Consider the following 13,906-nt stretch of genomic DNA (forward strand, 5'->3'; position numbering starts at 1 on the left):
CTCAATCGGAATTAAAACAAAAAGGTTATGACGTTTTTAAGAATAGAAAAAATATTGTTCACTAACTTAAGTTTGAGTTTAAGAACTTGAGTTGAATATAAAACTTGAACTTAAATTTTAGCCTCAAACTCAAGTTCAAACTCAAATTTTACCAAAGAACATGAACTTAAAAAAGTTATAATTTGATTTCAAACTTTTTTTGAATTTTATTCCAAAAGAACAAACCCTTTATCTTTTAATTATTTTTTTTATGGGGAATTTCATTTCGTAAAACACACATTCATACTAATTGCAAGTGAGCATTCAACTTCGAGCATTATCTAATCCAGCATTCAACTTCGAGCATTATCTAATCCAGCATTCAACTTCGAACATTATCTAATCCATCAATAAAGACAGAGCAAATACAATACCAAAACATAAGTGATATTAAATAATATGCTTTTATTTTAAAGATCAATTGAGAATGAGAAAAGAATACAAATACATTTTAAAATTTATGAGTTTAAAATTTTTACCATTTATTTTTATTTAATACCTTTTAAATTATACTAATTAAAAAATATTAATAAAAGATAAAAGATAAAAATTTTAAAACAGTGCATTTAAATGGAGAGTTAATCAGTTTTGTCTATTGAGAATTCACGCGCTAATGACTTACCACTCATTGGATAAGGAAAATAAAATTTGAAAATGAAAATTAAAATATAAAAGATGGGACCCAGCATGGCACACGTTGTTGCACATAAAATGAAGTCCGCACGTGCGGCAAGTCTTGTTGGCATTATGGTTTTGAGCCGCTGGCCAGCTAGCGGACCCGTCTCTCTCAAGCTTAGCTGGGTCCGCACGTGCCCATACGCAATATTCCGTGTTAAGACCAAACTATCCTCTTCTCAATTATGATGGCCGAACGTAAAACAGCAAACAGCTATTGAATTTTTAATTTGAGTTGATATATAATTTTATGTGAGAATTTTTTATTATATTAAAAAAATTAAATGTAATTATTTTTGAGAATTTTTTACATTAATAAAACTTAAATTTTAAACTCAAATCGATAAAATAAACAGACCTAAAACTATTAAAGTTGACGTTGACATTATTTTTCTTGTTTTTTTGCCCCTTGTTCTTTGAAGGGTATCTGGATATTGAATTCTTTAACGTTGAGCACGGTTAGCACAAGCTAACCAAATATGTTTTGATAGCTGTTTGTGGTTTCTCGTCCATTTTTCTGAAAAAATATATATACATTTCTTTGGTCATAATAGTAGGACCGAGACCATTTTTTTAGGAAACTTTAATAACCATTTAGTGAAAACTAATGCGGAGATAATCAGTTTTACTAGAGTTCAAAAACTATTATTTTTCAAAGAGAGAGAAAGTTATAAGGAATGATTGTTTTTTTTTTTTGGTGGATGTTTGCACTTTGCCCCTAAAATTGATTAAATTTAAGGGTCAAACTTCAAATGTAACAGATTTATATCTTACGATAGAGAATTTTGACAAAAAATGAGTCATATAAGAAAATTAGTTTCAGGAAATTGTATATTTTATTGGACATATAATGTAACACACATTTTATCCACATTTTACTTGAGAAATCTTTCTAACCAAGTATATTGTATTCTAATGTGAAAGTCGATTATCTCTTCCAAACGGTTCAACTTCGTAATCTTTGCACATGAACTAGCAATATATTTAAATACATTAATACAATTATATATTAAACAAGAGAAAATATTATTAATAATTTAAAACTTTTGTACTATGTAGATTTTATCTTTCGTTAATATTATAAAAATGGTATATAACTGCAACTTTTGTACTGTGTAGATTTTAAATTTTAGATTTTATCTTTCGTTAATATTAAAAAAATGGTATATAATTGCAAGTCAACAGCACTTACTATCGATAATGTGTATGGTTTATGAGTAATATTAGAAGTTAGAGTTATGCTAAGCACTTTACACTAATAAAAAGTGGAACCTACAACTTGACACTCATAGACGAGGCTCATGATTTGTGTTTAAAACCAATGCTCCCAAGTATTTTTCATGATTTCACGCTAGAGTTGTCAATAGAAATTCATGAATCTGTTCAATCTAAATCAATCCCAAGATTGGATTGAATTGGGAGGTATTTTAGATTGGTAACATCTTAAGAAAATTGCAATTCGAAAATTTTGAATTAATATGTAGATAGTGCATTTTTTAATCAATAATATTTGTCAATCTGAACTATCTATATATTATATCATAAAAATGTAATTATATATTTTTTCATTAATTTTTTAGTAATATATGTCTATATATATGTGTATTTTTTTTTTTCAAATGCCTAATACTAACAATACTATGTGCCAACCCATTTGAATCCACTTGATCAGAACCCTAGAGGCTAGAATCACATTCATTATTCAATCTTAAGCCCAATTCGTGAAATTTGTAAAATATAATAGGATTAGATTGAATTGGGTTGAGAAATTTTTGAATTAGTGACGAAATATGCAAGGTCGAGACACCTAAATTGTCATCCAATATATATGTATATATATATATTTATGATTAGATTGTAAGATTGATCCTTAATTTATGAAATCTTAGAACACCCTTACTTTATGCATACATTTTCAAGCTCCAAATTTCAACAACCTAAAAGAACCTAAAATAACCAAAAAGAAAAAAATCAACTGACGGCTCGACTAATGGCTGAGCATGAGCCTGCGCCATGAACAATGAGATCAGTTTTAATTAATGGTTTAAAAAATTTTGTGGATAAAAACAGCGTGTCACAAGGAAGAATTTTGAAAAGAAAAAGAAGAACCAACAAAAGAAAAAGAGTCAACAAAAATAAAAAATAAAAAATTAGAGGGGACCACGGTCACGTGGTGAACAGTACAGTTGACACGTCAAGGTTCGTGGTGGTCCCATCTTTTTAAGAGGATTGGTGCCTTAAAGCGTTGTTTTAACCTAAAAAAAAAAAGAAATAAATCACGCATAGGTTTCTGTGACGCACGTGTGGAGCCGACTGACACTGCAAAAGTACCGTGAGGAACATGATTTGAATGAATGCTGTTGCCTGATTGTGGGCCCCGCAACCCTCTCTTAGCTTGTTGTTTGTCTATATCTGTACCGTTCAAACTGAACATCACGTCAGAGCCACCCCAAATACCGGAGAGAAGAGAGAGAGAGAGAGAGAGAGAGAGAGCATCTTTTTAATCATATAAAAGTTGAGGAAGACAAATTATCCCCTGCATGCGATATCATGATACATTTGTTGATATTGATTAATGATAGAACCTTTATTAAGGCTGTATATATATTGGATTGGTACTATGATTTTTTTTATCCTGTCTTAAAAGATGTGAGTTATTTATATTTGATCTCAATAATGTTAAAAAAATTTCACAACTTAATAATGTTTGGGTTGGATTGGGGTGGAACGGGATGAATTGGATAGTCGGGCTCATCATTTAAAGAATCAAAGTTCAATCAAGAGGCGGAGAGAGGCAGAGAGCCGAGAGGAGAGGTAGAGCGAGCTAAGAGGAGAGTCGCAGAGAGCCGAGAGGAGAGGCGGAAATAAGCCGCTGGTACCGGTGAGCTTAAGGATCTAGTTCGACTAGTCGAGGAAGGGTTGAAGACAATCTGTGTCTGCGTGTAGAAAAAAGTGTAGGGATGAGAGTTGCTAGACGAGAGAGAGTAGTTAGAACTTAGAACTTAGAGGACATGGCTCATGCATGTTTGTGAATGTTGGGTTGGGGTATGCAGATTATTATAGGCCCAATCACAAACAGTCACAAACACCTCGGGCCAGACATTTAGTGGGCTAAAAAATAAAAAATAATGCTACAAGTTGTATTTTTCGGGTTGAGTTGAGGTGGGGTAGGTTGGGTTTGCAGGTTGTTCGGGTTTATGTACTACCCTAACTTTTTTATAGTGGGCATTTTAGGTTTCGTTCAGTTCACCGATTTAAGTTTTTAATTTGAGCTGAGATGTGACTTTATGTAAAAGTTTTTAACTGTAGTAAAAAAGTTAGATGTGACTTTTTGTGAGAACTTTTAACTGTAGCAAAGCTGAAAATGAAAACTCTTCGGTGAAATGAACGAGGCCTTAAAGTAATATCTTTTTCGGTACGTCAATATACTGGTAGGCTAAATTTTCTGTCCGTCAGATATGTAAAAATCAAAAACTACGCAGATCTAACGATTAGAAAAATATGACCTATCGATACGTTAGACGTACCAGAAATCTTTCTAAAAGTAAATGGAATCATAATCCAACATTCTACAAAAGAGGGAAAAAAAAAAAACTAAACTACTTGTTCTTTTTGAGAAATTAATTTGTCAATTGAAACAATTCTATATAATGGTGGCAGCCTAGTACCATGGGTAATGAGATATATAGTCATTTTGCGAAATTAATTTGACAATTTATAATGGATTTATCTTTACAAATTTTTAATTAATTTATTTGTGACATAAATTACTATGGGTAATGAGATATGTGGACCATACTACACTAGCAGTAGCCTAGTACCTAGTCCACTTGGGATTTTCAGTCCCAGTTTGAAACAATTTGTCAATAATGGTGGCAGCCATATATATCAATCACACTAGGAGGTCCCATTTTTGAGAAATTGCAAAAGATAACACATTATTGATTGACCTAATCGTTTCCTCTTTTTTGGTTGCGATGTTGTTTATATTTATTTAACAAAATCGATTTTTGAGTTTCCTTTGACTGGTATTAAACCCGTGTCGATATTATCCTTTTCCTCTTCTTTGCCACTTGATGAATCAATAAGGATTCTCTTTGATGTTTCTTTGACTACTTGTGTGAATAAGTTCACCCCAATTTTTCCAGCCAAACCAAAAAGTAGTCAGTTTTTTGTGATTCGTTTCTATCATTAGAAACACTTGTTGATATTGTAAATATCAAATTGTCAAATTTAATCAGATGAGAGCATGAAATTTCTATTCATTGAGCATTTTTTTAGTTGATCTGGAGTATTTGTTTTTCATACTCTCCTCTACACAATCCTTTTTTTCCCCCTTATTACTGATCTACTTACACTTAATTTGGGAAACATATTGTGGTAGTGAGACCATAAATTGAACAATTATGGAACTTTTTCACCTACAAAATAGTCCTTTGACTTATGAGTATTGAATCACTTTTTTGTATTTAAATATTTTTGATATATTATTTTCTGAGCCTTTTCTTTTCACCAAAAAAATAAAAAAGAAATAGTATTGTTGGATCGTGAGTAATGTATCACTTTGATATTGGAACCTTATTTTTAGGCATATTATTTCTTGAATTTTGATTTTTTTTTTTTACCATTGTAGTTCCTGACAGTAAAATTAATAAACAACTTTTGAAATTTATAAAGATTATTACATCTTTATCACATAATAACAGAATATTTTACACATTGTTTTATAAAATGCAAAATGTTATAGTTTTGAAGGTTTAACTATTTAGGTGAAAATTTGTGAAATTACAAAACTTGGTTGCTAATTTTTTTTTTTATTATGGATTAAAACTGTCAAAAAAAAGCAAAGTTCAACGAGTAATCCATAAAGAAAAAAGTTCGGGTCCAAGTTCAACAATGTTAATATTTTGGAGCTAGTAATGCTAATAACTAAAAAAATAGTTAATATTTAAATTTTGACACTGAAAAATTGAGGTTGTCTCGTTTCGTCCTATAAATAGAAAATGCAATAAAACCCGCCCATAAGTTATACAATAGCAAATTTCACAACTATGTCATTTTAAGTGCGTGTGTGTATTTTTTTTTATTTTTTTTTATAATTTTAATCACATGTACTCGTTCGGTGTCTAAAACGTGATTAAAATTAATCAAAAAGAAAAGAAAAAAAAAAAACGAAAAGAATATTAACAGGGCATGCCATATGGTATGCCTTTGCGTACAAAGCAGCAGCTGCTGGTCCATGTCCCCACACTCTCTGCCGCATAAATAAGACTTACCAAATCCAAATTCCAACCGTGATTTGGCTAACAAGTAGTGTTGTATGCATACTAACCAACCAATCCATGTGCTTTGATGAACACAACACTGATCAAAATGCTGAATTATTCGGTCCTACCACTACCACCCCCAGCACACTTCACACTACTATGAGCTACTATTAGCAGGGCTCTTATAATTTCTCTTCCACCTACATACATACTAGCCATGTTTTGTTTGTATCCAATTTCCATGCCACATTTCTCTTCTTTTCATGGTTTTGTAAATTGTAACCGAAAAGAAACAGTTTCGTTTGTCCTTGGCAAATCTTTTTGTTTTTCAGAGAAAAAAGATAAACAAAATTATTGCCAAATCCAGTCTTTTGTCTCAAGAGGATTTATTTATTTTTTATTTTTTATTTTTTAAAGGATGACTACAAGCTAGAAAAATTCTCGACACTGTAAATGGTGATTAAGAGTAATCCTATACATACAACAAAGAAAACTTCAAGGTAACATTATGGAAAAGTACTTAATAGGTAATTCGGTTGTTCAAATAAAAGAAAATGTAGAATGTGGATAATCATAGCCATGTACAAATAATAATTACCCAAAATCATTTTTTATGTTCTCTCAGATTTAACGTATATATTATTTGTTGATAAATCTATATGCTAGTTTCAGATTGTTTTTTCACAATATCAGATTCCCTACTTCCATTTGATTACTCCAACTACAAACTTGCGAGGCCTAAAAACAAGGGGGAAAAACAAAGCAAAAGAAAATCGAAAGTCTTCGCTAGTCCATTTTATTTTATAAAGGGTTAGGCAGCTAGTTCCTTTTAAATTTCTCATTTCTCCTTAATTCTAAAGAAATCCTATGTATTAGAAAATTTCTGTTTATCCAAAATTTCAACATGGCACGAGTGTGAAAAAGTAGAGAGAGAGAGAGAGAGAGAGAGAGAGAGAGAGAGAGAGAGAGAGAGAGAGAGAGAGAGAGAGAGAGAGAGAGAAAGAGAGAGAGAGAGAGTACAAAACACTAAAAAATAAAAAAATAGAAAATAGAAAAAAGAAGCAGCATTGCTACTTTCTCATACAAATCTTGAATAAAGAAAGCGTTGTCCTCGTGAGAGAGGGACAAAGAGAGAGAGAAGGAGAGAAGACCAGCCCTCTCCCTCCCTCTCCACACTCCAAAAAAGAGAGAGAGAAAGAGAATCTAGAGAGAGAAACTGACACAGCACAAGAGAAAGGAAGAAGAAGAAGAAGAAGAAGAAGAAAGAAAGAAGAATTGGGGTTTTATTTTTTTTCTGCTTTTGCCGGGAAATCCAAGAGAAATGACGGGCGGTGGTGCGTCATCGGGAAGGCTGCCGACATGGAAGGAGAGAGAGAACAACAAGAGGAGGGAGAGAAGGAGAAGAGCCATTGCCGCTAAGATTTACACGGGTCTTAGAGCTCAGGGAAACTACAAGCTTCCCAAACACTGCGATAACAACGAGGTCTTAAAAGCTCTCTGCGCCGAAGCCGGGTGGGTCGTCGATGAGGACGGAACCACCTACCGAAAGGTTTGATCTTTCGCCATTTTTACTGATTTTTCATGGGTATTTTTTTTTTGTTTTTTTGTTTTTGGGTTTTGGATTTTGTTTTGGTTTATTTTTCAGATCTGCAGGCAATATTTGATCCTGGACACGGCTTCTGTTAATGTTGGTTTTTTGGTCTGTGGATTGTTTGGGACTTGGGAGGTTTATGATGTTGGTTTTGCAACTTAAAACAAGTATTTCCTTTTTGGGATCTGATCTGGGTGCTGTTTGGAGAAGATGACTCCAGATCTTCATGAGATTGTCATTTGTTAAAATCAAAATGAGTTGTAAACGATACTTGCATGATTTTCTTTTCCCATTAGTTTCTTCGTTAAAATCTGAACCTCCATTAGATCTTCTTTTGTGGAGTGAAATCATGGGTTAACAGCTTAGAGCCTCGGAAATAGTTTTTTTTTTTTTTTTTTTTTGAAGTTCTTCAATGGGATTGGATCTGACTACTGCGGGAGGTTTCTTTAGCCTGGCTTTTTTCTAGCCTTGAGAGTTTCTTTCCTCTGGTTTGTGTTTTATTTAGAGATTAATAAGTATAATAAGAACATATTGAATTCACTGTTAATAGCAAGTTATGATGATTGCGTTTAAATTTGTTCTTGAATAGAAGAGGCAGAGTATCTGTTTTCTATGATCTTAACACACTGCTAAATAGGATCATTTGTTCATTCAATTAAAGCACCTTGATCTTTTGATCAATATTTGCTACTTTGGTATTTTGTTTATACTTTCTCTAAACAATCTATGAACGCCTCTGAAACAGGGATGCAAGCCACCACCGGGTGAAATTGGGGTCGCTTCGACGAACATCAGTGCGTGTTCCTCCATTCAACCAAGCCCACAGTCCTCATCCTTCCCTAGTCCTGTACCATCCTACCATGCTAGCCCATCATCATCCTCCTTCCCAAGCCCGACTCGCTTCGATGGCAACCCGTCCTCTTACCTTCTCCCATTCCTCCGTAACATAGCTTCCATCCCCACAAATCTACCTCCTCTTAGAATCTCAAATAGCGCACCTGTTACTCCACCTCTCTCTTCGCCAACTTCCAGAGGTTCAAAGCCAAAACCTGATTGGGAGTCGCTTTCTAATGGCTCCCTAAACGCATTGCGCCACCCTCTTTTTGCCGCCTCCGCCCCTTCAAGCCCTACACGCCGTCACCATCTCACGCCTGCTACAATTCCGGAGTGTGACGAGTCTGATGCTTCGACTGTAGATTCTGGTCGCTGGGTTAGTTTCCAGATGGGGACAGCCTCAGTAGCTCCTCCTTCCCCGACATTCAATCTTATGAAACCGGTGGCTCAGCAGAGTGCTCTCCAGGATGCAGTTGGTGGGCATAGCATGATAGGGTGGGGCCCCCCTGCAGAGAGGGCTCGAGGCTCAGAGTTTGAGTTTGAGAATTGCAGGGTTAAACCGTGGGAGGGCGAGAGGATTCATGACATAGCCGTGGATGATCTGGAGCTTACGCTTGGGAGTGGGAAGACTCATGGTTAAGATCGACATGAAGATTAAGCATGAGAATGTGTACAAACAGAAGGAAATAGATTACCAAAACTATATGATTTCGCTGTGCATTCTCAATCAAACATCTCGCAGCCCTGTGGTGTCTCTTGATGTCTACTGTGAAAGAGACTGACTACTGCCACGGTTGGGAGACTTCAACATCATCATATTTGGTTCATCTTCTTTCTTTGTTGTATGTACAGTTTCCTTTCTCTTGGAGAGCCGGTACAGGAATCTGAACATATATTTGTTTCGGTTGCTGAAGAGCAAGCTTCAATGTAAGTACTGATTGGATCATCTTTCATGCGGTGGGAACAACTCGAATACTTGGGGGTGAATTCGAGAGGTTATTTTTCTTCTTTCTCTAGACTATGCTTTGAAGTTAATTCAGAGGTTAATTTATCATAAGATCCAATTAAGATTAGGATTACCATGTGGATGGTATGGTCTCACATGCCTCAAGCTCAAGCTATATCTAAAAAGTAGTTAATTATTATCAGATCCATCTTGTTCGGGAAAAAGGGATCCCTTTCTTTTGTTTAGTTTGTAATGTAGAAATATCTTGGCAATATCTATGACACATTAAGTCCTCATGTGTTCTAATGCATTTGTTACATTCCCAAGTCTAAACTTGTAGATTAAGCTTGTTTTGGGAGCTTAATCATGGCTTCGTTAACTAGATATTTTACAAGAGAATTGAATTGCCCAAACGTAGTATCATAGAAATTGAGATGTCAGAAGATAAAAGTAAAGTTGAACTAAATATGAAAGTGATGACTTAATCTTTAGTAGGGCCAGGTTTCTGGTTCCTGCATTGTGAAGGTTTTTGGCTTGTTATACATTTTCTGTTGAATGATAATATACATGTCATACTGAGCTTTCTGCAGTTTTTGTTGCCTTTTTCATGAGTCGTGAGTCAAAAAAGCATCTGGGAGTGAAACCTCCAAGAGGGACCCTTCCCATGTGATGTGTGTTTTTTTCTTCAAGGCATGTGATCTGTGTCGTGTTTGGTGTGTCCTAGTGTACCGACTCCTACTCCAATAAGTCCCCAATTATTATTATTATTATTATTATATATTTTTTTTTGATTGCATTGTTCCTACCCCACTATCAGTTATTTTGTAGATGAGTGTTAAGTATGAATTTCTCATTTTTTATTCTTTGGAATCTAGTTATTTTGTACATATATTTGGTCAAACAACTAAACAAGTCAAAAAAGAAAGCAATTTGGGTTTGCTTCAGAGATTTGAGTTTAGCATGGTGGAGATGAGAGATTCTACAAGAGTTTGGACTCATGAGAACTTCTCTTGGAAGAGCTTTCATCTGTACATACATATAAAAAAAAAAAAAAAGAAAAAGAAAAAGAAAAGGGATCTTTACACATATAGCAAAATTGAAATAGTAAAGTAATAATATAGCAAATTTTTTTAAATATTATGGGAATGGAAAAATTTGATGTCATTAAAATAATTATATAATTATATAGTCATTACAATTATTATGATGTTATTTCTTTTTTATATTTATGGTATTTTAATAGTTCTGTTAAATTTCAAACTAAAATTTTGTCATGTAGTGTAATTATCTGGAAAAAAGCTTTTGGAAACCTAAAGGAAATAGTATAGCTACGGTGGACTCAACGAGGGTTCATTCGAGTTTATTTGGAACCAACGTCTTAACGCAATTCCAAAGCAGCGCAAAAAATTGTAGTGAAAGCAAGCTACTCTCACCTAATGATGGTGAAAGCTACAGGCAACTAACAGAGGAAATTCCATTTGTGATTAGTAGTTAGTCAAGAGCCGAAAAGCCTCTTGTGGGGAAAGTGGAATGTCTCATGTCTGGTAAGTTTTGTCGACTGTGGATGAAGGGAGTGAAAGAAAACATTATAGTAAAAAGTTTGAATTGCGATCAAATTTATGAAAAGATCGGAGCCGAAATATGTGAAGACTACTGACCTGCAAAACATAAAGCAATCAATTGATTTATGCGAACCGAGATGGTGTAGGCTAAAGACGCTTGAATGCTTAAGTCAGCTTTCAAATGGTGCGAAAGTATGCGTGCTTGAGTGCAGTGCAAATTTGACGATTAAGATTACCTGTTTCCCATTTTTGAACGAGGGTTGAATTTGAACTTAAGGACTTTGCACACGTCTGTGATTTTATTACTTAAACCCTTATTTTTTAAGCCTTTATTGTCCGACACCCGGATCATTATCTCGCTGCCTTCAAAGGTTATCTTGTAGGTCAACTAAATACATCATAGATACTAACCTTAAAAAGAAATTTATAAGTGGAATTGAAATATAACTTTGTTTAAAATAGTGCTTTTATATTTATATTTTTATATTTTTTATATAACACGGAATTGAATCTTCAATCCCCCACCCAAATCCCACCCCTCCTAAACCCCCCAATGTCACTAGACTAAGAGGTCTTAGGCGTGTTTAGAATAGTTTAGGAATAGCATAAGTACATAGTTTTATGCTATAAATTATATAGTAATCATTGTATGATTTTATTATTAAATTTTTATTATAATATGAGTACTACGATTTTACTACACGTCTAAAATTTTCCCCTACAAACACGAATCAAGAGAAGAGATGTAACGATTTGAAGAAGAGATGTAACGATTTGAGGAAAGTTCCCTAAAGCGACAACGATGGTGCAGTATCACAAGGATGACAATTGTCGAGGGTGTAGAGGTGCACATAGGTCATAGTCTCCTTTCCCTCAAGATTTCTAACACACTCGTCAAGGACACATGAGTACAAAAACGTATAACAGTCGTAAAAAGAGAACGGTTCTAGAAACGACAATCGTCAAGGGTGTAGGGACACGAGGACAACAATCATTGAGAGATTAGGGCGTCGTTCGTTGGAGCAATCAAGCTAGGGAGAAGTCATTGGAGAGGATGGAACAGTGGTGGTTTTTATTTTCTTACTCTTTTTATTTTGTGAGAGCCATTGGGATGTTACCAGTTGGAGCGAGAAAAGGCTTTGATATCTTATGAAAAAAAAGATATAACAATAATAAATAAAAAATAAAAAAAATAAAAGAAGAAGAAAGCACAAAAATTTAAGGTGATTTAATATTATACCTACATCAGCAGATTAGAAAAAAAAGAAAATTTATTAGTAAAAAAACTATCAACGGGCTTCATATAAATTTGGATTACAATTATAGAATCAGATCATATGTAACACAAGATTATCAAATCACTTAAATCAAGAGTTTTTTTTTAAAATGAAAATTAGTAAAATTAAATTTAGACTATGGATAAAAATATTAATATACAAAAGTAATCTTTTCCTAGTGCGCATGAATTTTGTAAGAAGGGTGCTTGCATGAATTTTGTACTTCCACTTTTAAGCCAAAGGTTCACATTAACTAATACTTTTTTATTTTAAATTAATTGTCAAAATTTCTCCACTTAGCTTATTAATTTTTTTACATCTCACACTTTCATATATATAAAATTAGAATTGAAGAGGAATAAAATTGCTACTTCAAAATTTTCCCAAATATCATTCATCATCAACCATAAATACCATACCATCATCACATGCATATATATATATATATATATATGATATACTATATGACATATGTAATAAATTCCACTTGGATAATAGTGCTTCTGTGTGATCATCTGCATAGGACATTTTTTTTTTATTTTTATTTTTTCAAATACGATTTTAATAGATATTTTTAAATTACATTATTGAATTTATTTTTCCCAAATATGTTCAAATTTTTTTAACTAGATTTACTATTCATGTCTTTTAATCAAATTGTAAACTCTCGTTTACTTCAAACTTTGGAGGTTTACTAGATGCTTACTTGCTTTCTAGGTCCCTTTTTCGGCTTTTTTTTTTTTTTTAAATTTTCTTGGGTATTAATGTTTCTCATTAATTTTTTACGTGCAAGTCTTTAAGCATTATTATTTTTTTTTTAAAAATACTGCTCTAATTGTTATTTTAAGCTTTTAACTGAATTTCTAACAATTAGAATTAAGCTGAAATAGAGAAAATGAGCATTTCACATAATCTAATAAAAACTATTACACTTAAGTTAATAAAACTCCATATTTTTATTTCAAAAATAAAGTACAAACTACCGTAGGCACTATAAATACTAGTCTATACATATATAAAAATTTCAATTAGTACTATTCAACGAATAGTACTTTCAATCAAAACGCACATTTTGGTTGAAACGTGCGTTTTAGTAGCTTAATTTTTTTTCTTTTGAGTTTTTTTTTTCTTCCCATCTTTTCTTCTTTCCTTTAGTTTTTCTCCTTAAAATTTTATATTTTTCGTTCTTGCCCTTTTTTTTAAACTTTTTTCTTTTATTTACCTAAACTAATTCTTTTACAGATGTTATCCTACTGAGATATTTCTTTCCAATTGTGCTCTAAAACTTATTTACTTCTTCATCTTAGTCCTTTTTTGATGCTTTATATTTTTGTCTTGAAATTTTATTTTCCTTCTATTTTGGTTCCATTTACCCTAAAACTTATTTGTTTATTCATTTTGGTCATTTTTTGACCTTTTTTTCCCTATTGAATCTTTATTTTTGTTTCGTTTGGGTTCCTTTTGCGCTAAAACTCATTTATTTCTTCACTTTAGTCATTTTTTAAACTCTTTTTCATGTTTTTTTTAACTTTTTTGTGTGTGTTGTTTAATGACTTATGAATAACATTCAGAGAAATTGTTGCATCAGCAAAGAATTAGTTTTTAGCGAAAATATTTTTTTTTTTATTTTTCAATACTTTTAATGATGGTTTTTTAAATTTTTAAATTTTTTATAAAAACCGTCGTTAAAAGTTGTACATTAAATGAAGGTTTTT

General features: G+C 32.8%; 1 protein-coding gene across 1 annotated transcript; it reads left to right on the forward strand.

Moving 5' to 3' along the window:
• The first annotated feature begins 7,216 nt into the window (after positions 1-7,216).
• On the forward strand, positions 7,217-9,678 carry LOC21397769 (BES1/BZR1 homolog protein 2). The gene is made up of 2 exons (XM_024164843.1): positions 7,217-7,530; positions 8,318-9,678. Exons 1-2 carry the CDS (start codon positions 7,303-7,305, stop codon positions 9,044-9,046), a joined length of 957 nt encoding a protein of 318 aa, XP_024020611.1. The 5' UTR covers positions 7,217-7,302; the 3' UTR covers positions 9,047-9,678.
• Positions 9,679-13,906: the final 4,228 nt, after the last annotated feature.

This window comes from Morus notabilis, unplaced genomic scaffold (assembly GCF_000414095.1).
Source record: "Morus notabilis unplaced genomic scaffold, ASM41409v2 Scaffold11, whole genome shotgun sequence".
NCBI classification, from domain to species: domain Eukaryota; kingdom Viridiplantae; phylum Streptophyta; class Magnoliopsida; order Rosales; family Moraceae; genus Morus; species Morus notabilis.

Bases quoted from the DNA above. Each gene is read 5' to 3' on its own strand.
- LOC21397769 (XM_024164843.1), top strand. From the start codon at position 7,303: ATGACGGGCGGTGGTGCGTCATCGGGAAGGCTGCCGACATGGAAGGAG. The intron at 7,531-8,317 runs GTTTGATCTTTC...CCTCTGAAACAG, and splicing joins ACGGAACCACCTACCGAAAG to GGATGCAAGCCACCACCGGG.